The sequence below is a fragment of the Prunus mume genome, linkage group LG2 (genome assembly GCF_029339155.1).
Source record: "Prunus mume cultivar Tortuosa linkage group LG2, ASM2933915v1, whole genome shotgun sequence".
NCBI lineage: Eukaryota > Viridiplantae > Streptophyta > Magnoliopsida > Rosales > Rosaceae > Prunus > Prunus mume.
In genome coordinates this window covers 34,685,105-34,706,262 of record NC_142699.1, presented here as the reverse complement: position 1 = coordinate 34,706,262, position 21,158 = coordinate 34,685,105, and the positions used below count along the sequence as shown (strand labels likewise).

Here is a 21,158-nt window from a genome sequence, read left to right as displayed (position 1 = left end):
TTTCCCCTATCTATCTATACCTTCCCCGACCCCAATTCCATTAAGACCTAGGGTTCCCCTCCCAGCCTCTTCCCCCAAATTCGGAGTCCTCCAGGGTCTTTGGGTTTAGGGTTAGGGTTTTTGAGAGATGTGGGATGCTTCAGGCATTGATGAATCTGCTCTCTCTGTGCTGGAGGCCATTTGGGCGAGGCAACGGTGAGGGACTCGACTCTGTCGGAATTGTCGGTGAAAATTTCCGGGGCGGTGGACGAGATGGCAAAGATAGCTTGCTTTGGTTTCGAGATTTCGGAAAGTACGCGTGGGGCGATTTCTCCATGGCTGTGGTTCAAGCCAACCAGGTGCTCGAGGACCAGAGTCAGATCGAGTCTGGACCCTTTGGGACCTTCGTCGGCGTTTATGATGGCCATGGTGGCCCCGAGGCTGCTCGATACGTTTGCGATAATTTATTCAGACATTTCCAAGGTTCGTGATCCCCGACCCTCCCAACCTGTAGCGAAAGCTCTTACATTCTTCTTAAATATGTATGCCTTTTTTTTTTGGGCTTTGATTGGCGTGGTTTTGAATTTGCCACGTTTCGTGGATAATATGTGATTGTTAATTTGTGGATTTGAATTGTCAACCGTGATGTTTTCTGGTTCATTTTTCGTGCTTTTTTTTTTCTTTCACTTTTTCGTGTGCTTTTGTTAAAGTTGTGATTTTGATTGGTCATTTGAGTTTGGATCACGTAGTATCTTTGCATACAATGCCTATGGGAATTGAATTTATACTTCCACCAACAATTTGCTTAAGACTTTGAGCCCTTTAGAAATATATTTTTTTTGGGGACACTCATTGTAATGCAGTGTTTTCATTTCCTCTTTTTATTTCTTTGTGGTTGATTTTGGGGTTGGGTTTCTTGTTTGACTATTGAAGAATGAGCCGCTCTTATGTTGGCTATCTTAGGCATTGTGTTTATGCAGCAATATCAGCAGAGTCAGATGGGGTTGTGACAGCAGAGACCATTAGAAATGCTTTTCTCCGAACAGAGGAAGGGTTTACTGCTCTTGTTTCGGAGTTGTGGAGTACTAGACCCAATGTAGCAACTGTTGGGTCATGTTGTCTGGTTGGAGTGATATGTCAGCGGACCTTATTTGTGGCAAACCTTGGAGATTCCCGTGTTGTGTTGGGGAAGAAAGTGGGAAACACTGGGGAAGTTGCTGCGATTCAGTTATCCACTGAACACAATGCAAATCTTGAGGAGGTTAGGCACGAACTGAAAGATTTGCACCCACATGATCCTCAAATTGTTGTTTTAAAGCATGGAGTTTGGAGAGTAAAAGGGATTATCCAGGTAATTGTCAATGCTATTGTTCATGTAAGAGCTCATTGATTAAGGTGTGCATTAATTTATAACTGCTTAAAGTTCTGTCATGGGTGTTTTTGTTTTCGTACCTGTTGATTTTGAAGCCAACATGCAGGGCAATGGTGCAAGGACACTAGTCCTAGCCTCCTGGGTATTCTCTAAAATTTTTTTTAAAGCAAGTAGTGTTTAGTTCGAGCGTTGGTAGCCTCTGCCCATAGGATCCAGCTTCTGATTTATCTGTTAGCTTAGCTCTGTATTGGGGTTAACGTGACTAATACCCCATTTTATTTTTTGGGGGAAAGGATTTTTGGGCTCTGAAATGCTTCTCTGCAAACTTTCATAATTTTGTTTTTTCTTAAATGGGGATTTCTTGTGAATAACTCCTTTATTGTATTTAGTGCAGGTATCGAAATCTATTGGTGACGTATATATGAAACATGCACAGTTTAACAGGGAGCCAATTAATGCAAAATTCAGACTTCCTGAACCAATGCACATGCCTATCTTGTCTGCCAATCCGACTATTCTTTCTCATCCTCTCCATCCAAATGATTCTTTCCTTATATTTGCATCTGATGGTCTATGGGAACACTTGAGTAATGAAAAAGCTGTTGAGATTGTCCACAAGCATCCACATGCGGTAAGATTCTGGCCTTTCATTTTATTCGTGTTTAGTAACTCGCATTTGCATGCACGTTTGTTTCATAATTTCATTCCTACCTTGCCTTGATGTAGACATCAAATGAACTTAAACTATTAGTACAATATATGAAGTATTTGATTTTTTTACTGGATACTTGGACGAAAACCTAAACATTTCAATATTCTTGAAATTGTTATTCTTTATTCCTTGCTGCCATAATTTATCTGATAGCAAGATGTTGATGATGATTGTGCTTAATTGAGTTTATAGGATCTAGAACGAGTTAACAGAATCTTTTGAACAACTCTTTCTGAAGACTACCCATCCAAGGAAATATGAACTTAAGGATAAACACTTGTCTTTTTAATTTGCAACTAAGGTTAAAAAGAAGATGGAAAAATAAGCATAGTTGTTTTGAGCCACGGTCAATGCAATGACTTGGACATAAAGTTTCAAACATTTGCTGGTATATGATGCTTTATTCATATTTCTGTTTTAACGTGATTTTTATTCCATTCTTGATCTCTAGTTTTGACTATTTCTCTTAATATAGGGAAGTGCCAAAAGGCTTGTAAAGACGGCTCTCCAAGAAGCCGCAAGAAAAAGAGAAATGAGATATTCAGATCTTCGGAAAATTGACAAGAAAGTCCGACGCCATTTTCATGACGATATAACTGTCATTGTTTTATTCTTAAACCATGACTTAATATCCAGAGGCACAGTGGAAGAACCTCCAGTCTCAATAAGAAGTGCTGTTGACCACTGATACTTTTCTGGAACCAAACGTGTCTCCACCACCCCCGATTTTGGTCCATGCTTCAAAGATCGTACCGCACTCGGAAAGAATTTTTATTATGCATGGCTAAGAGAGGAGCACTGACAAACCACCCGGATCCTGTGATCACGCTCGAGTGAAGAGGCTTGAAAGTCTTAAATGTTAGAAGATTATTTTAATAATGCCTGTTGTAGTTGGTTGCCTCCCAAATACAGAATGTGAGAGCCGCAATGTTCTATTTATTTTTGTCATTTTTAAAACCACCAAGTGCAGATGCCCCTTGTTTAATTTATCCAACTTCCCTGGAAATTTGTATCTGGGAGGTTCAAAATCATAGATCCCAAAAAAAAACATAATCTTTAACAACATTTTTGCAAGAATGAGTAATTTATAAGCACACAAAACTGTTTCATATAATTTTCAATCTTTGCTTCAGTTCAAGACCGAGCAACAGCCGGGCACATGAGGTCATGTGTTTGATTCTCCCTTATACCAATGTAGCACATAGATGCCTATAGATGCCTTCCTCCTCTCTGACCCAAATTTAAGGCCTAGCTTGAGAGCATTTGCTCGTGATTGAATTTTCAAAATGCACATTGCACATCTCTCTTGTCCCATTTACGACCGTCTCACAAAAGAACCGCATTATTTGGTCCAAAAACTCATTAAAACCCCGCCAACCCAATTCGCGAGTCCATTATTGTATTAAAGCGCAAATGTAGGGGCAAATTTTGAGAATAACAATTTAGCATTTTCTTCTCTTGCTCATCTCCTCAGGCTGAGAGTCTCGTTCTGAGTCTCGCCCAGCTGACCCAGCCATGACAAAGTCCATCTTCAACCATTAGTATATGTAATTTCTCATACTCTTCGCCTACATTTCAATTGCCCTTCGGGTTTAGCTAATTCTTCGACTGAGCTACCGCAGCTATGGCTGCCAAATCAAATCCAATATCAACGCCAATGATACATGCCTTTGTTTTCGCACTGAGCCTGTTTGTGTTTCAATCCGAGTCGGCGCCTCAGGCTTTTCGGAGAGATCCAGGTCACCCTCAGTGGCACCACAGTGCCTTCCACGACGTCCGAGATGGCGTTCGATCCGATGTTCGCCGCATGCTCCATTCTCGCGCTGAGGTGATTTTATCATCCGCTTAATCTATTTCTTTCTCAACAGCAATTGGAAAACAAATAGGAAACTCACACAATTTTGAAATTAGGTTTTAATTTTTGAGAAATTCAACATGTTCCCTCATGACTGTGACTGTGAGTGATTCTCCTGTGTGTGTATGTAGGTTCCGTTCCAGGTTCCGCTCGAAGTGAATGTGGTGCTTATTGGTTTCAATGCTGATGGAGGCTATAGGTACTCGGTCGATGCGCACAAATTGGAAGAGTTTCTGAAAATCAGCTTCCCATTGCATAGGCCTTCCTGCCTGGAGACAGGACAGCCTCTCGACATCGAGCATCAAATTGTCTATAATGCCTTTCCTGTAAGCTTCATATCCGACTGTAGCATTCTCGTTTAGATATTATTCACATAATATTCGATATATGGATGCATATGATATGATATGTACATTAACTATATATTTCATCCAGTGTTTGGATCTTGTATTTGTTCTAATTACAGGCCGGGCAGCCAGAACTAATAGCTCTTGAGAAGGCACTGAAAGAGGCTATGGTTCCTGCAGGAAATGCAAGAGAGGTGACTCCCATTGTTTGCCTGCTGTACCTTGTCTTCTGGAGAAAGTTATGAGTATTATTTTGTCTTTTGGAGAATGAAGTTTTAAATTGTTGTTCAATATTTAGGCTGATTTTGGAAGGGAAGTACCTCTGTTTGAAGTGGATGCAACTGTAGTGGAGCCTGTATTTCAGAGGTTATATTCCTACATATTTGACACAGAGAGTGCTGCTTATTCCACTGCTGATGATATGGATCGGCAAGTTCCCAGTGCAATATTTATAGTCAATTTTGATAAGGTATGGTCTGCAATCATCATAGTTAATGGTCTCGCTTTGTCTACCACATTAATCCTTCAATTTATGTGTTACTTTACCATATGATTTTGCACATGTGAAGTGCGAATTGTTACCGCAAAAGAAGAAAGAGGGGAATGTGCTTATGAAGTATTTCTCAAACCATTCGTTAATAGTCTCACTCAACTGTACTTATTATTTCTGTGTGTTCACTTGTTTTGCAGGTCAGGATGGATCCGAGGAATAAGGACATTAATCTTGACAGCTTAATGTATGGCAAACTTACACAACTCACTGAGGAAGATATGAAAAAACAAGAGGGAGACTACATTTATCGCTATCGATACAATGGAGGTGGTGCATCTCAAGTTTGGCTTGGCTCTGGCAGGTATAGTTAACACAGTTTTATTTGTAGAAGAAGCCCGATTTTGGTATACCAAATCAGTTGCATACTACTTTAGGGTGTAAGTAATCCATTTGGTTATGCACCTATCTATTGTGCTCTTTGTTGGAGTAGAAAGAAGGGCAAGCTTAGTACGTAGAGTAATGTGGACTGATGAACATGCAAACATGTTGCAATGCAATAATACTTCAAGTATGTGGAATGATGTGCTTGAACATGTGAAGTATTGGGTAGTCTGTTACAAAGATTTTCTTGAAGTCTTTTAGGTTGTTCTGAGTTATGGTTGGTGTGTTATTTTTGTCTCTATATAGGTGGTGTAGTTATTTGTGGGAGAGTTGTTATTTTGTGTTTTTTTTTCATTATAAATTTTTTACATTGGGGATAGCACGTGAATAAAAGATTGCATTATACTTTGCAGTTTACAATGGTGGTTAGAAACATTCATATGTTCCGTATCACATTGAAGGGGTTGATAGATTATATGCTGTGTTTTAGGACTATGTTATGTTACTCTCTCTAACCATCTGTCTCTGCATTTTTTTCTTTTTAAAATGAAATTAAAAATCTAATTTCCTGCCTGTGCTGTTCAGATTTGTTGTGATTGATCTCTCAGCAGGCCCATGCACATATGGAAAGATTGAAACTGAAGAGGGAACTGTCAGTTCCAGGACATTGCCACGACTTAAGAATGTTGTGTTTCCAAGAGGTTTCGGTGCAGCTAGTGATCATCCTACACATGATGTATTTGTTGGACAACTTGCCTCTTTGGTATCCACCACAGTCGAGCATGTTATAGCTCCAGATGTTAGGTACTCAGTCTATCTTATGGCATGTTGATTTGACACCAAGCATGGTGTTGTTTATAACAATTATGCACTTTTTATTTATGGTTGTTAATCATGTGTTTATGGTCTTAACTCAGATTTGAAACTGTTGACCTGACAACAAGGCTGCTTTTACCAATAATTGTCCTCCAAAATCATAATCGCTACAACATTATAGATAAAGGCCACAACTACAGTATAAATATTGAAGCAATTGAGGCAGAGGTGGGTTGTTTCCTCTGGGATAACTCAACATCTTCATGATTGCCTATGTTAACAAGTGCCAGAGTAAAGAAAGAATAAATCTTTCACTTTTAGGATCATGCAGTCGCAGCAACCCTCGCCCATGAGTAATTCCATATTTGTGATTTGAAATACATAAACCCAAAATCACTTCCATTTTTGTTTGATATGTCCTTTTCAGGTGAAGAAAATGGTTCATGCTGGGCAAGAAGTTGTGATTGTTGGGGGTTCACATTCGTTACATCGCCATGAGAAGTTGTCGATTGCTGTTTCAAAAGCTATGAGAAGCCATTCCCTGCAAGAAACTAAGAATGATGGGCGCTTCCATGTTCATACCAAGACATATCTGGATGGAGCTATTCTTAAAGAAGTGGGTACTTCTTTATTTATCCTAATGTCATCAAATTTCGTTACCCGGTGTTTTTGGTGTCAAATTATTCATTTCTATTTTATATTCCATTTGCGAGGTTCTTGGTGAAAAATTGTGTCATGAATGTCTTTCTATATGCATTTCTGTGTACTTTTGGCCCCATTTAGATGTCATCATATTTTGAGTTAAAAATTCATGCTTCTTTCCTAGATGGCATTTGAATTAGTGAGATTATATGTACGTTCTATTTTTCTTTTCTCACTGAGAAGTGCTCATTCCAGGAGATGGAACGTTCTGCTGATGTGCTTGCTGCTGGTTTGCTTGAGGTGGCTGACCCAAATCTTTCAAGTAAATTTTTCCTCCGCCAGGTTGGTCAAATCTGATACAGTTGTACATGTTTTGCATGTGGTGCAACAAATGTTCACATTGATTTTTGTTCTCTGAGACTTGTTTCTTCTGTAATTAAGCTCTAAGTAGATTTTTCTTCCCTTCTTGTCTTCATTGTCCTAATTTTTGTACTTTTTGTTCCCCAGCATTGGGCAGATGAATCCGAGGCTTCAAGTGATTCTATTCTAAAGCATAAACCTCTTTGGTCCACTTATGAATCAAAGCACGGAAAGAAAAAAAAAAGAGTAGAAAGGAAACAAGGAGAGTTTTACCGAACTTATGGAACAAGAGTGATTCCTGTGTGAGCATCCCACCTTGAGTTCCCCTGCAGTATAATTTTAGTACTATTCTCATAATGGTGTCCTCATTCTTCTTTCATATAATTACATGTAACATGCTTTTGTTGAGTCCGTCTTGCTTAACTATTTCCGCATTTTTATGTATAGCCTGCTACCAAGAAATTTAGAATGAAGATATGATCATTGAATTTTATAGTTAATTATTCAGATTTCTGTTGCATATAACTTTTCAAGGCTTGCTTCCAATTTTTAATGACATGTACTGTCACCTATCTCTGGTAACTAGAAGTTTGGAGGTAATTCTGGGTGTCCTTACCTGTTTTTTACTACAGTGCTAGCAACATATAGCTTGCATCACTCATCAAATTAATCTGTAATGATTGCTGTAAATAATTGTTTGATATCTTTTTTTTTTCCCACAGTTTTGTGCTATCATTGGCTGATGTGGATCCACACCTTATGATGGAAGACGAAAGTCTTGTATGGACAAGCAAAGATGTAGTGATTGTACTTGAGCATCAAAATGAAAAGATACCTCTTAGGTGAGGAAACAGTGATTTATTGCCAGGCTTCCAGCATTGTAGCATCATTGAACATGTACTGTTTGTGTTTCAATCACTATAATGTATTGGTTAGTCACAGCTATTTTGCTAACTTTCCCTAGTTACAACATATGTCATGTGGGTGGGTAAACATCAAAGAAGAGTATTGAGTCAAATCTGTTTTATTTTGAAGTCTGTGCAGGGTTCAGCATAGTACATTGTGGCTTTTCTAACTACTTGAAACTATCTTGTCATATTCTGTAACACCTTTAACTTAGGCAATGTCAAGCCCTCCTAGCATTTAGTTATACTTCTGGTAAAATTAGGACATCATTCAACCAGTGAAATTGTCTAAACTCTGAAGTATTGTATAATTTATTACATTTCTAGGATCTATGTGATTTTTCTTAAGAACCAACTACAGCAGTTCCTTCATTGCAAAATACAAGTTTTATGTTTTACATTATGGTCTCTGATTGACTACGCCACTCATGTTTCTGTGGCTTTCATTTAGAGTGGATTTTGATGTGCTTCTCCCCCTCCTGTTCCATAAGATTTTTTTAACTGTTTTGTTGAAATGTCTTGGTGCGCAGTTATGTTTCAGAAACTCAGAGAAGGCATGCCTTTCCATCTCAGGCGCAGCGCCATATATTGGCAGGACTTGCTTCCGCTGTTGGCGGGTTGAGTGCACCATATGAAAAGGCTTCTCATGTACATGAAAGGTCAGTTGTGAATTGGCTTTGGGCAGCTGGTTGTCATCCATTTGGACCATTCTCTAATACTTCTCAAGTCAGTCAAATGCTTCAAGATGTTGCATTGGTAAGGCCAGTCTTACAATGCCAAATTCTGCACAACTATCATAAATGACACTTCAGCATTTGCTTCATGATGACCGTATATTTGCAAGTTGGCACACCCAGACAGACATAAAAATGTATAGATACATTCTTTTAAGATTGTGATATCTAAAGTAATTGTTAATCTTTTTGGCAGAGGAACACAATATATGCACGTGTAGATTCTGCTCTCCACAGAATTCGTGAGACGTCAGAGGTAATTTGGTCTTTCATTTGGCCATTTATTAGAAATTAGTTGTATGATTTTATGCTTATATGGTTTCCACTATTTTCTGCAGGCTGTACAAACTTTTGCAGCACAGTATCTAAAAACTCCGCTTGGTGAACCAGTGAAGGGAAAGAGGAACAAAACAACCACTGAACTATGGGTGGAGAAGTTTTACAAAAAGACAACTAACTTGCCTGAACCGTTCCCACACGAATTAGTTGATAGATTGGAGAACTACTTGGATGTAAGTCATTCCTACTTTTAAAATTCCTGTGTTTCTCAAACATCTTGAAGATTATTAACACATGTAAGACAATCTAAACAACAGAAACTTGAGGAACAGCTTGTAGAATTGTCTTCATCGTTATACGGTCATCGCTTACAAGATGCACATTTGAACAGTTCGGAAATTCTCCAGAGTTCCATATTTACCCAGCAGTAAGTGGCTGTATTGTATGGGTTTAGTTTTGTTTCGTATTGTGATTTCCCATGCAGTAAAAGGCTATCAGTGGTTTTTGGAACCTGAAGATCAGTGGAGCAGGGTTTCTCTCATTTTAATTGTTAATAATCATTTGCACGATGCAGGTACGTAGACCATGTTCTGGCCAATGAGAGGGACAAGATGAAATGCTGCGACATTGAGTACAAATATCCTGTGCAGGCATCTCAAACTTATATCTATGGGGGGATTCTTATTGCTGGATTCGTTGTATATTTTGTTGTCATTTTCTTTTCATCTCCCGTGCGCTGACTCTAGTTTAGATATTTTATGGCAAAACGGATATACCCATCAACCCTGATTCCCGAGGCACAGATGTCTCTTACACTGAAGAAATGCAGGAGCAAAATGTTAGAAACTTAGAAAATTTTGCAGCACGCTGTGTCACTGCGTTGTTCTAGCCAAGTTAGTTAACTAGAACAGATTACAGCATGAAGCTTTTGGCCTTGGAATTATGACTGACCAGACTGTATCTGTACTTACCTTTTAAAACTTGGTTTTAAATACGCATCAGGGATTTCTAGTTTTGATCTTTGGGTACAAATACACTGCTTGCGATAGCTTTCTTGATTCTATTCAGCTAAAGTCTGGAACTAAGAATATTGATTTTTCTCCCAAAAACATAACTGAGTATTGAGTTTCATCATTTTATTTTTATAGTATTTTTACACTTACCACATTTTTATCCTACATTTCTATACCACATGTCATAATATGCCACATCAATTAAATAATTGAAGTATATTTTAATTAAGAAAATTAGAAAAATAAATATTTGAATAAATCATAAAAGAAAAGAAAATTATAAAATATTTTAAAATGATGTGGATGTCCACCTCTGCGATATGTGAATGTAGTATACAAATGTAATAAGAATAGCATTAATTTTTGTTTCCCTTTAATATTTACTAGAAGTTTTTTTTTCTTTTTCTCTATTTGTTTTTTCGATTCCTAATCTGTCTAATTCATCAAAATCTTCAAAGTGCAGAATTCTGGGCTCTTAAGTTTCCAAAAGAATTTCTGTCGACTTGATAATTTAGGATCGCCCGATGACAAACAACCATAACTTTAAATGGAACTCAAGACGTCAATGCTGCATATTTGCTTGCGGTATGTAATCATTCTAGTATTTCTCATTCTGAAACATTCCCCTACCGGATCAATATTAGGATCCTACAACATTTTTCCTCCTCTTTTTGGGTACAAGTTGCTTCTTTCATTTCATTTATTTTAGTGTTCTAAAATAACCACGTAAATTTATCTTCATTTGTCTCCGAAACATTTCATTTACTTGATAGTTCGCAGATTCCAGTGTAATTTACTGCCTTCCTCTGGGTTTGTCAATGAATTATATAAATCATAATTAGTTTTTATAAAATTGGGTTGGCTTGCTCAAGTACGGAAAAGGGTAAATGAATTTTGAACAAGACAGAGTATATCAGATTAGCTTTCTAGGCTGCAATGTCCATCAAAAAGAAGCTCATAGAGCTGCTCAGAGCCCAGTGCATACTTCATCATCTATACTTGCATATCATCAGTCCAAAATCCAACACATTTTTCAAAGCAAAATACGAAATGCCCATCTGAGTTTTTTATGGGGAAAGTTTGAATTTCTTAATAACAGTAATAAGGGATCCTCAGAAACCATGCTTATAGTTATCATCAATTGGATGATCAGGTCTCAAAGATTTCATGCCATCATCGGAACCCCTATGCAGTGAATATTTTACAATCAAACTGAAAATATCAATTGCCAAAACAACAAAGAAATTCAAACTCGCGCAAAAATAAAATTGAAATGGGAAAATTCAATAGAAATAGAGGAGGATGTGGCAGGGTGTTATTCACTGAGCCTGGTAATCGTTCAAAGGCGAAGTGACTCAACATTCCTGCTCGAAATTTACCTCCTATTCTTTATAAGAATATAAAACCCTGGCTCCAAATTAATTAAGACCCAAGGCTTCATCAAGAGGCACTATACCAATCACCACAAATATTTCTTCTTCTTCTAAATGAAGAAAAAGAGAAGAGGACAGAGAGAGAAGCGGGGAGGAAGAAGACGGAGGGAGGTTGCGACCTAAGGCTACTGGTGTTTGTTAGGCGTGGTTGTGTTTAAATACCGGAATTTAGAATTAGGGTTTTCGCCCATGAAATATTTGAGGTTTATGAGAAGCCCATTCATATCAATGATATTACGAATTTGCCATTGTTTCGGCTCGTTTGCATGCAACCCATGAACCACAACCCAAACCTTCCCTGGCCTCATGGGCCCAAAGAGAAAAAGGGGGAAGAAAACCCAAAAATCGTTCTGCATAGGCATCTCACTTAAGGGCCAAGCCATTACATGTCCCATAGTAGAAAGTTTTGATTGCATTGGGAAATAACACTATTTTGTTAATCTCAGTTAATAATGCTATATCATATGAAAAAGTTATTATGTATATTATAGCGTTATTAGTCAGGAGATAGCAAAACAATAATATCCTTGTTTTCGTGCAAGTGTATCTCGTCCCATAGTCAGTAGGCTCTTTTTGCTCAGTTTCAAACTGCTATGAAACCCTTGACCATAGTCATAAGGGTAACTCTGTGTCACAGAAATTCAAAAGACACTCTCTTCCCAGAACCAGCATGCTTTCTGTTGTGGTTTTTAGAGAACAAAAGAGTGATTTTATTTATTCAACAATAGATGGGTACAAGGCTATAGAGGATTAGGCTTATTGGCCTTTTAACAACTAGAAACTTTTTGCTAGGCTTATTGGCCTTTTGGCTTATTGGCCTCATCTCTCTCTTATCTCACTTGTACAAGAGACAACACCTATGTATAGATTAAGGCTGCCGCCATTGTACTTGGCTTCTTCTCATAGCCACTACTTTACAATATAATATTACCTTATTACAAGATTTTTATTAGAACTTTTCTAGAGTTTCTACTTTTTTTTTCTAGAAATTTCTAAATCCTTCAAGTGGTGTATTAAATTTAACACTCCTCCTTAATGCACACTTAGAGCTATATTGCTAGATATTCTGATCTTGTTGATGCCATATTTTTTGCTTTGCTGATAATTGAGCTGCAGTCTCTATCTTCCGGTCATTGCCATTGCTATTGATATGCCAATTTGTGTTGTCTTTTTCTGATAGTGCTGGACATGCATAGAACACATATTCGTACTTATCATTTTCTTTTGTGTAGTTAGCTTGATAGTTTTTCTTGAATCGACAATCTTTTTCTATATGCCCAAATCTTCTGCAGTTCCAGCATTTTGGTATGCCTCGATACCAACAATCTTTCTCTTGGTGGCTTGTCTTTTTGCATACCCGACAAGGAGGATAGTCTTTCCTCCCTGCAGTTTCTCTTTTATTTTCCCAATTATTGTTGGGTTCATTTTCTACTTCTCTAGTTTTTTCATCATCTTTAGACTTCTGAGACCTTAAATTTAGTTTTGACTGGAAGGCACTTTTTACAAGACTTTCATTTTGCCTACTCAGTCTTTTTTCATATGCTTCCAAAGAGTCCTTTAATTTTTTCACTGACAGACTAGTTATATCTTTTGTCTGTTCAATGGCAATTACTAGTGGATCATACTTATTAGTGAGACTAATAAGTATTTTTTCTACAATTCTAGAATCATAAATTTTTTCTCCATAGAATCTTTCATTTTTAATGTGTGGTTTCATTTTTTCTACAATTCTTGAATCATACTTATTAGTGAGACTGATAAGTACTCTTGTGTGGTTTCAGAATCTTTCATTTTTAATGATTTCAAAATCTCCTCTCAAAGTTTGTAGTTTAACTGCACATTGTAGAGGCTTTTTCGTTCCGATAGCTATTGATGGGCTTAGGCTGTTATAAAGAGCCACATGTGTGAAATTGCTCCTAGGTCTAAGTTCAAGAATTAGACCTCAAAAGTGCTTCAAAAGGGTCGATGGGCCTTAAGAAACACATTGGTCTTCTTCACCAATGAAACCAACAGTTGCTTACAGATAAATTTTTAGCTTAGCTTGAGAGGCTTATGGTATGGAAGCTAAGCATTTATGAGTTTAGCATGAGAGAGAGAAAGACCAGATTTTCTACAAGAAACAGAGGTTTAAAGCAAAGGATTTCATGATAATTTGCTGAGGAGAGAGAAAGACAGAGGTTAGGGTGGAAGAATAGATGCTTTGGGTAATTTTCCAATAGCTCGACAAAGGGTTTGTCAGGCTTTGGAATGGCTTGCCAGAGGAGAGGATGGGGAGAGATGGAGGAATATGGCTCGAAATTGAAGGTTCCAATGATGAGAGGTGAAGCTTGCTCTCTGGATGTGGGTTGGTTCTTATGGGTAGAAGATGTCCCTATTATAGCCGCTGGAAGTTCCTCCTTCCCAAGAAACCTTAATGGGTTCTCTCTAATTTTGCCAAGTCTTCCCTTTCATTTCTCTTCTCTCCTTTTGATTCATCCCATTTTGTGAAATCTCCCTTTGTCCAAACACACAAAGACAAGATTTTTGGGAGCTCTAAGGCCTTCCCGCAGCTGCTTCAGTGTTAAACTCCTATTTTTGGCTACCACCTTACCTTCTTTCCTCCCCTCTTCCATGGCAAGAGCTGGTGGAAGAAAAAAAAAATAGGTAAGGGCGTTGGTTTGAAGGGTGCCTTTTCTCCTAGCAACCTACTCACGCTAATACCCTTTGGTTTTTTGGACGATCTACTTTGAAGTCTGCTTTTGGCCACATGTTGGAGCCTCCCGGCAGCCTACCTTCGTGAATGGCTTTTGGCTTCTGTCGTTGTTTTGCCTCCATTCATGTGCTGGAGACTTTCAGATATTTTCTTGGTCATTTGGGCCTTCCTAAGATGGTGGGTTAGTGTACTAAAGGAATAGGTCAACCTCATAAAGTGATGTACCATTTTTATTATGGTGATGAGCCAATTTTCTAAAGTAATTGGCTACCTATTTCTCTCCTTATCATTTCCCACATATTTGTGCTCAAGAAATGAGCTCGAGTTTTGGGGCTCCCAAGTAGCCCAAAACTTCCATTTCTAAGCTCATCAATGAGTTTCATGAATACTCGTTACCATCCATACCACAACTCACTCTGCAAATCTCGAGCATTTGCATGGCTTTGGCCCACTTAAGTTTGTAGCATGGCTATGTGTAAAAACAATGATTTTCTACTTGGCATTGCATGTCGATTGGCGTGCTTGAATTTTATTGTCTTTGAAAATGGATATGATGCTTGGCGGGATAATTAGCATGAGCTTGTAGAGCCAATGCCTTTTTATAGGCTTATTTCAATTCTTAGCATGACATATTGCATATTTATTTGGCATGGCACGTGATCGTGGCTCGTGCAATCGTGCATGATGAATTTCGCGTGCTCTAAACCGGGTCTTTTCTTAATAAGGTGTCGCACTGGGCCGAGAATTTATTTAGGCCCAAACCTGAATTTTTTGGGCCTCAACACATGTACCTTGGTTTTTCCTTGAAACTCCTCCCTCAAAGTATCTCATGCTTCCTTTGATGTTGTGGCTCCCATAATCCTTGGAAAAATATTGTCATCCAAAGCTTGTTGCAACGCAAATAAAGCCTTTGCATTCTTCTGCTAATCTTTCTTTAGCTGCTTTAACTGTTTCACAGTTGAATTTTCTGGATTATTGAAGCAACTATCAACTATATTCCATAAATCTTTAGACATAAAATAGATCTTCATTTTGATGCTCCAGAAATCATAGTTTTCTCCAAAAAAGATTGAAAATGGATAGAAGTTTGGCTAGCGGTAGACATGATGGAGGATTGTATCGAACTCTTACGCCCAAGATGATCCAACTTTGCTCTCATACCACTTATTGGGTTTTTAGAGAACAAAAGAGTGATTTTATTTATTCAACAATAGATGAGTACAAGGGTTTATTGAGGACTAAGCTTATTGGCCTTTCAACAACTAGAAACTTTTTGCTAGGCTTATTGGCCTCTTCTCTCTCTTAGCTCACTTGCGCAAGAGACAACACCTATTTATAGATTAAGGCTGCCGCCATTGTCCAAGTCGGTGGACTTGGCTTCTTCTCATAGCCGCTACTTTACAATATAATATTACCTTATTACAAGATTGTTATTAGAACTTTTCTAAAATTTTCTACATTTTTCTAGATATTTCTAAATTCTTCAAGTGTGTATTAGATTTAACACTTTCATTACTTGATTGGCATCTGGACATGTAGCATCAATTCCAAGTAACAATATAAATTATACGATGAGCGTTTGCCTAGAGTGAAAGCAGTGGAGAGAATTAGATACCATTGGAATGCATAAAAGATATTTGCATTTGGTATCGAAATGCCAAATGCTAATTCAAATCTTGATACTTGATTAGTGACGTCGTGTTCTCAGCACAGATTTTTTTTTTTTTTTATTTTGTTGGGGTGAGATGGGGCCAAGAAGGCCAGAACAAAAAGGACTAAACAACTACTCTAGGCCTAGCTAGGCTGCAAACATCAGCAATAAGGCTATCACAAACGCAAGGAGGCGCCAGCTCAAACCGATGAAAGCCAGGAACCATATCATGACTCATGTGAGCCAAAACATCGGCCTCAGCACAGAATTTTGAATTGGTAAAGAATAAGTAAGTTGTCATGGATCAGACCAAAAAAAAAAAAGTAAGTTGTCATGGAATAGAATTGATGCTGAACCACACTAATGGTTATGGAGGAGATACAGACACCTCGTTCTAGGCTGGTTCTGCAGACCTTTTGGCCATGGACTGTGTCAAAGACCAATAATAAATGACTAACCTACCAGTCAGTCTCAGTCCCCCATACGAGAAAAACTTAGCTACCCCACCCCGAAACTCTTAACTACGTCACTCCATACGTAGCCTCTCAATCAAAACCTTGTGAACCAAGCCATTGTGGGCCCCCCCTCCCTTCCATCTATAAATACCACAAGGCCTCTCTTCTGCAGCTCGATCAATAATTTTCCTCCATACGAGCCAGTCTACGACTCGATTCTTCGTTTCTAAACACCAACCACACGCCGCAATTAGCATCACAATGTGTCCCTCTGGCCGCACCCTCTGCGCAGAGACCGCCACGACGACGACCATGACCTCAGATTTCAAGCCAGCCTTCGACGTCCTCGACTCCGACCGCGACGGCAAGATCAGCAAAGACGATCTCCGAGCCTTCTACGCCGGATTTTCCAGCTCAGGCCCCGACGAAAATCTCATCGGATCGATGATGTCGGCCGCCGATTCCAACAAGGACGGCTTCGTCCAATACGACGAGTTTGAGCGCGTTTTGGGAGGCGGCGGCGGTGCAAGAAGCTCGGGGGGAGTGATGGAGGAAGCGTTTAAGATTATGGACAAGGACGGGGATGGGAAGCTTGGCCATGAGGATTTGAAGAGCTACATGAGCGCTGCAGGCTTCGCCGCCACTGATGAAGACATCAAGGCCATGATTATATTGGGCGGCGGCGATGAAAACCAAGGCGTGTCTTATGCTGGCTTGCTCAAGATCTTGGCCGTTGATCATGTCGGCTAGCTAGAGACTTTGTCCTCTCATTGAGTCGTAGGCCAGTTGCCAAGTCTTAATTATTGTTTTATTAATTATTTACAAGGAGGATTTTATTTGATATTTCCCAGGCAATCCGAGGTGGTGGGAAACAAAATTATGGTTTTGTTTGAATTTGAATAAAGTGAGTGATGCCAGAGCAAAAATTTGTATGGGATTGGGTCCTGTTTCGTTTCCGTCGGGTTTGTTTGAATGCGTGTTCGTTTTGTTTGTTAGCACTTGGCTCCATAGACACATATCACATGCAGGGAATCTTTTGGATTTCCTTTTATCACATTGTGCGATATTTTCTTCTAAAGACATCGTGGCATATTAAGCACATACTACAGTACAGATACCATATCAGCATATTAGCATATTTGTTCTTTTCTTCTACTATAGATGGCACTTGATACCTGATAGGATGTGTTCCTCTTTCTTGCAGTTTAAATTATCGATTATATTAAAAAAAAATAGAAAAAGGCAAAAATTCACTTTTGATCTTTGTAGTTTGTCAATTTTACCACTTTAGTCTCTATAGTTTAAATTTTATCATTGTAGTTTCCATTTAGAGCAATTCAAAGACACATTTCAATTTCTATTGAATTCTGCCAAATTTCATTACATTTTGACCACGTGCCCTCACGTGGAGGTGGAGGGGTATTTCAATTCACTCAAGCCCATCTAACTGTAAAACACAAGATGAAGCTCTTCCGATTCACTTTAGGAGCCATTTTTGGGGCTTTGGGTTTCAAATTTTTTTGCATCACAGGGTCACAATTTGATTGAACTGGGACGAATTTGGCTCAAGTGGACCAAAATACCACTATACATGAAGTGCAAGTGGTCAAAACTTAATGGAATTTGGAGAAATTTTAATAGAAACTCAAACGTGTCCTTGAATTGCTTTGAATTGAAAACTACACGGATAAAATTTACAAAATTGAAAAATTACGGGGACAAAATTGACAATTAAAACTATGGAGACCAAAGTGGTAAAATTGACAAACTACATAGACCAAAAATGACTTTTACCTAAAAGAAACGTAGATAGAAAACCATTCAATTCAATGTTGCTCGGAAACTCACTCCCATGACTTGCCATGTTAATAGTTTCTCAAGAAACCGGTAAGGCAAAAGGTGGGGAGATACAATGACATCATATTTTGAGATAGAGGAGGTCTCAAAGCTATTTACCCCAAGATGCTGGATACTCAGTATAAATCAATCTTCCCTTCCTCTACAAATTTCTTCACTGCTTTATAACGTACAAAGTATAAAACATTGGGCTCCATCTCAAAAGGCTCCTCCAGTGGTTTCTGGCTCCCACTGTCATATGGTGAACTGAAACCAGTAAGCAAAAAAGAAGAATACAAACATTTTCTATGAAAGTAAATGTTTATGAATAATAAGTTACCTGCCATCTGGTTCTCCATCTGCATTGTCCTCAAGCTGGATATGTCCAAGATAATACTTGGTTTTGCAGACAACAAATGTGTCCAGTTGCGGTTTTGCCACTGGAAGTCAAACATATACAGAACACTATTTGAGTTCACATGTCCAATCTACAAATTGCCTACCATATGCATAATGAAAAACATATGTCTAGAAGAAATAGTACACAAAAATGATTGTAGAAGAAGCAATGTGAAGTGTGAGATAATTCTATGGAGTTAGATCAAGACACCAAGAGCATTAAGAACTCATCCAAGAAGAGACAGACCAGGACTACATGGGAAGCTAAGCATTTCAAGTTGTCAAACAAACTATTGCATTGTTTTCTGATAAAAAGGGTTTAGGGTTTAGAGGGCAAATAGTTCAGAAGAATTTGGAACAAATTCTCAGCCCCATACACTAGCTTGTCACTGGTTCCCTCACAGCATGCAAATGCACAGTATCACATTTTACAAGTTTCTATTAGCACAATTCCAAACACTAATCACATCAAACTTTAAAATAGTTCCGCTGCAAGTTATATGAATCTGCCAAACTAGATCAGAAAATCTAAACCTCTCAGGTAAATTGTACAAAAGGTCACCACACAACTAGATATCTTGGAATGAAAAATTCAAAAAATAACCACAGCACTGAGCACCTTATTTTGAATTGATTTTGGGTCAAGGATAAATAGTTCGCAGAAAATGATACAACTGTTCCCATAACACATTAACATACAAGGGAAAAAAACAGAGATGCATCACCAAAATCTGAAAAAAGATAACGTGACTAATTAAAATAATGTGAGTCCGTACCCATGTCAGTCTCATCATTAATTACAGATTGCTGAAATATAGACTGATAAGTATAAGGCAATTGCGACAGGACGCTCTTTTCAAGATGCGTCTGCAAATCAACACAGCACCTGTAAGCAATAACCATGTCAACTCTAAACCACAATAAACCTAAACTATGTGCTGTAACTAAACGAGCACAAACTAATAAAACAGCTAGAGTCCTCACCTTTCAATAAACCACTTCTCCTCTTTAGATAGACGTGTTAGAAGTTCAGCAGTAGCAAAGATGTGAAACATGTATTTCTCAATCTGCAAAAGGAAGTTACTTGAAATACGAACAGCAAAGTTCAACCAACATGTTCTTGAGAAACCTTGTCGCATTTAACATCTAAAACCAGTGGAAAATTTTCGGGCAATTTCATAATACTCAGAGCAAGCAACTTAGAATTCACTATTGGACTTTCTTTTGATCAAATTATCATCAAACATGGTGAGTGCTCCTGTTTCTCTAATACCAAAAATATAATCAAAGAACCAGACAGTTGATTTCAAATGCAATGAAAAAACAAGCATGCACAAATTAACAAAACAAGGAGAGAAGATGGCCACCTTCTGCAAACGAATTCGTAGATAAGATCTCAACAAGAACTGAGTCCTGTCCAAATCCATCTGGTAGAGTGACACAGTAAGTGGATCAAAACCACTTTCAGTAAATTCCTCCACGGTTTCTTCCTGTAATTATATGCATCTAATTGGAGTGAGCAATAACACAACCGCAAATAATACTAGCACAAGCATTTCATCTACTTGCAAAAGCTTGTTTGCCACCCAATAATAGCATCTAGCACCCTTTCCAACCTAATTGAGATCCTAAACTAAACATTTTCTTTTCAAATTTCAGAATTATAAATAAAAAAATAAAGAAAATAAGAAAAAAACACTAGTAATTTTTCTCAGCTAGTCATCATTTCAACTAAAATCCTGATTGTTTTACGGCTACATATACAATACAACATAAGCAGGAAAGTTAGATTAGAAATTTCCACCGTGAAATTGAATTTTCCTATCAATTTCTGAGGAACCAAACAAGGGAATTAGGGTTTTTTTTTTCCTTCCCTGTTTTTGAGTTCGGGAATTTACCATCAGTTGGATCTGCTCTCTGACTCTCTTAATCAAACGACTCTCGAACTGAAGAATCTCCGGAGCGGCCTTCTCTTGCCGCCACGCGCTCTTCAAAAGCTCCACATCGGTCATCGACATCAACGCCTCGTAATCATCCAGTTGACCCTAAATCCGAAGCTGAAGCCATCAGAATTCCCAGGATTTTTCCTCTGTTCGCTAATTCGAATGTCTTCTCTTACTGTGAGTCTGTGACTGTGAGTGAACAGATTAATTGAGAGGGAAAATGTAATCCGAATTGGCGCCAAAAGGAATGGTTTTTTTAATTTTTGGAAGGAAAAGTAATTGGAAAACAAAAAGAAAAAGAAAAAAAAAGGGAAATAAGAGAAATACGGCAGTGTTATAAGGAGGAGACATATCACGAGTTTGTGCGTGAATCTAACACCATTGGATTGAGTTGACAGCGTGATCATAAAGATGGACGGCTGTGATGGGGTTCGATTCACGCACAAACTGGAGATGTGTCCCGCCTGAGAAAAAGAAGATACAGGATTGCTAATTTGCTATGAATGAATGAGCCTACAATGAAGAAAAAGGGATGAAATGTTGCCTTTTATAGAAGGCTTGGAGATGGAGATCGATCGTCACCCTCACCCCCATCGCAATTTGGACCAAGCACTTGTACGTTTTCCATAAAAAGACGTGGCACCCCACTTGGGCCACCGTAAAACCACTTTAGTGTAGAACCTTTTTTCTTTCCCAGTAGAGATTTTCTATATATTTTATAGAAAAAATATTACTTTTTTTTTTATATAATTAATTGGAACTTGAAAATGAGTTTCTAAACCTTCCAACTTTACTAAGCACCATGGCTCAATTCACAAGTAGGCGGCAAGTCAACTCCACATAACAAATTGATACGAGATG

General features: G+C 38.3%; 4 protein-coding genes and 2 non-coding genes across 6 annotated transcripts; 3 read left to right on the top strand and 3 right to left on the bottom strand.

Moving 5' to 3' along the window:
• The first annotated feature begins 9 nt into the window (after window positions 1-9).
• Window positions 10-3,020, top strand: LOC103323180 (Protein phosphatase 2C family protein). Its single transcript, XM_008225154.3, has 4 exons — window positions 10-462; window positions 960-1,330; window positions 1,746-1,982; window positions 2,539-3,020. The coding sequence occupies exons 1-4, from the start codon at window positions 135-137 to the stop codon at window positions 2,749-2,751; spliced, it is 1,149 nt and encodes a 382-aa protein (XP_008223376.2). The 5' UTR covers window positions 10-134; the 3' UTR covers window positions 2,752-3,020.
• Window positions 3,021-3,258: 238 nt separating this feature from the next.
• Window positions 3,259-9,891, top strand: LOC103323181 (uncharacterized). Its single transcript, XM_008225155.3, has 16 exons — window positions 3,259-3,891; window positions 4,050-4,244; window positions 4,385-4,459; window positions 4,564-4,734; window positions 4,956-5,119; window positions 5,725-5,943; window positions 6,057-6,183; window positions 6,383-6,571; window positions 6,853-6,939; window positions 7,105-7,259; window positions 7,680-7,799; window positions 8,393-8,618; window positions 8,793-8,852; window positions 8,935-9,108; window positions 9,193-9,302; window positions 9,450-9,891. Exons 1-16 carry the CDS (start codon window positions 3,688-3,690, stop codon window positions 9,613-9,615), a joined length of 2,442 nt encoding a protein of 813 aa, XP_008223377.2. The 5' UTR covers window positions 3,259-3,687; the 3' UTR covers window positions 9,616-9,891.
• A 907-nt stretch (window positions 9,892-10,798) lies between these two features.
• Window positions 10,799-10,885, bottom strand: LOC148920135 (small nucleolar RNA snoR118). Its single transcript, XR_016124847.1, has one exon. It is a non-coding gene; the product is annotated as a small nucleolar RNA snoR118 (small nucleolar RNA).
• Window positions 10,886-10,996: 111 nt separating this feature from the next.
• On the bottom strand, window positions 10,997-11,069 carry LOC148920134 (small nucleolar RNA R66). Its single transcript, XR_016124832.1, has one exon. It is a non-coding gene; the product is annotated as a small nucleolar RNA R66 (small nucleolar RNA).
• Window positions 11,070-16,292: 5,223 nt separating this feature from the next.
• On the top strand, window positions 16,293-17,197 carry LOC103323182 (Ca2+-binding protein 1). Its single transcript, XM_008225156.3, has one exon. The coding sequence runs from the start codon at window positions 16,381-16,383 to the stop codon at window positions 16,867-16,869; it is 489 nt and encodes a 162-aa protein (XP_008223378.2). The 5' UTR covers window positions 16,293-16,380; the 3' UTR covers window positions 16,870-17,197.
• A 706-nt stretch (window positions 17,198-17,903) lies between these two features.
• Window positions 17,904-20,515, bottom strand: SLD5 (DNA replication protein-like protein). Its single transcript, XM_008225157.3, has 6 exons — window positions 20,253-20,515; window positions 19,722-19,844; window positions 19,339-19,421; window positions 19,131-19,240; window positions 18,296-18,395; window positions 17,904-18,207 (listed from the first exon to the last, which is right to left on the bottom strand). The coding sequence occupies exons 1-6, from the start codon at window positions 20,370-20,372 to the stop codon at window positions 18,093-18,095; spliced, it is 651 nt and encodes a 216-aa protein (XP_008223379.2). The 5' UTR covers window positions 20,373-20,515; the 3' UTR covers window positions 17,904-18,092.
• Window positions 20,516-21,158: the final 643 nt, after the last annotated feature.

Excerpts from the sequence above, each read along its gene's own strand:
- LOC103323180 (XM_008225154.3), top strand. The coding sequence starts at position 135 with ATGCTTCAGGCATTGATGAATCTGCTCTCTCTGTGCTGGAGGCCATTT. Across the intron at positions 463-959 it reads TTTATTCAGACATTTCCAAG|CAATATCAGCAGAGTCAGAT; the intron begins GTTCGTGATCCC and ends GTGTTTATGCAG. Across the intron at positions 1,983-2,538 it reads TCCACAAGCATCCACATGCG|GGAAGTGCCAAAAGGCTTGT; the intron begins GTAAGATTCTGG and ends CTCTTAATATAG.
- LOC103323181 (XM_008225155.3), top strand. The coding sequence starts at position 3,688 with ATGGCTGCCAAATCAAATCCAATATCAACGCCAATGATACATGCCTTT. Across the intron at positions 5,120-5,724 it reads GTTTGGCTTGGCTCTGGCAG|ATTTGTTGTGATTGATCTCT; the intron begins GTATAGTTAACA and ends TGTGCTGTTCAG. Across the intron at positions 5,944-6,056 it reads GTTATAGCTCCAGATGTTAG|ATTTGAAACTGTTGACCTGA; the intron begins GTACTCAGTCTA and ends GTCTTAACTCAG.
- LOC103323182 (XM_008225156.3), top strand. The coding sequence starts at position 16,381 with ATGTGTCCCTCTGGCCGCACCCTCTGCGCAGAGACCGCCACGACGACG.
- SLD5 (XM_008225157.3), bottom strand. The coding sequence starts at position 20,372 with ATGTCGATGACCGATGTGGAGCTTTTGAAGAGCGCGTGGCGGCAAGAG. Across the intron at positions 19,241-19,338 it reads GAGAAGTGGTTTATTGAAAG|GTGCTGTGTTGATTTGCAGA; the intron begins GTGAGGACTCTA and ends TATTGCTTACAG. Across the intron at positions 18,396-19,130 it reads TAATGATGAGACTGACATGG|TGGCAAAACCGCAACTGGAC; the intron begins GTACGGACTCAC and ends TTTGACTTCCAG.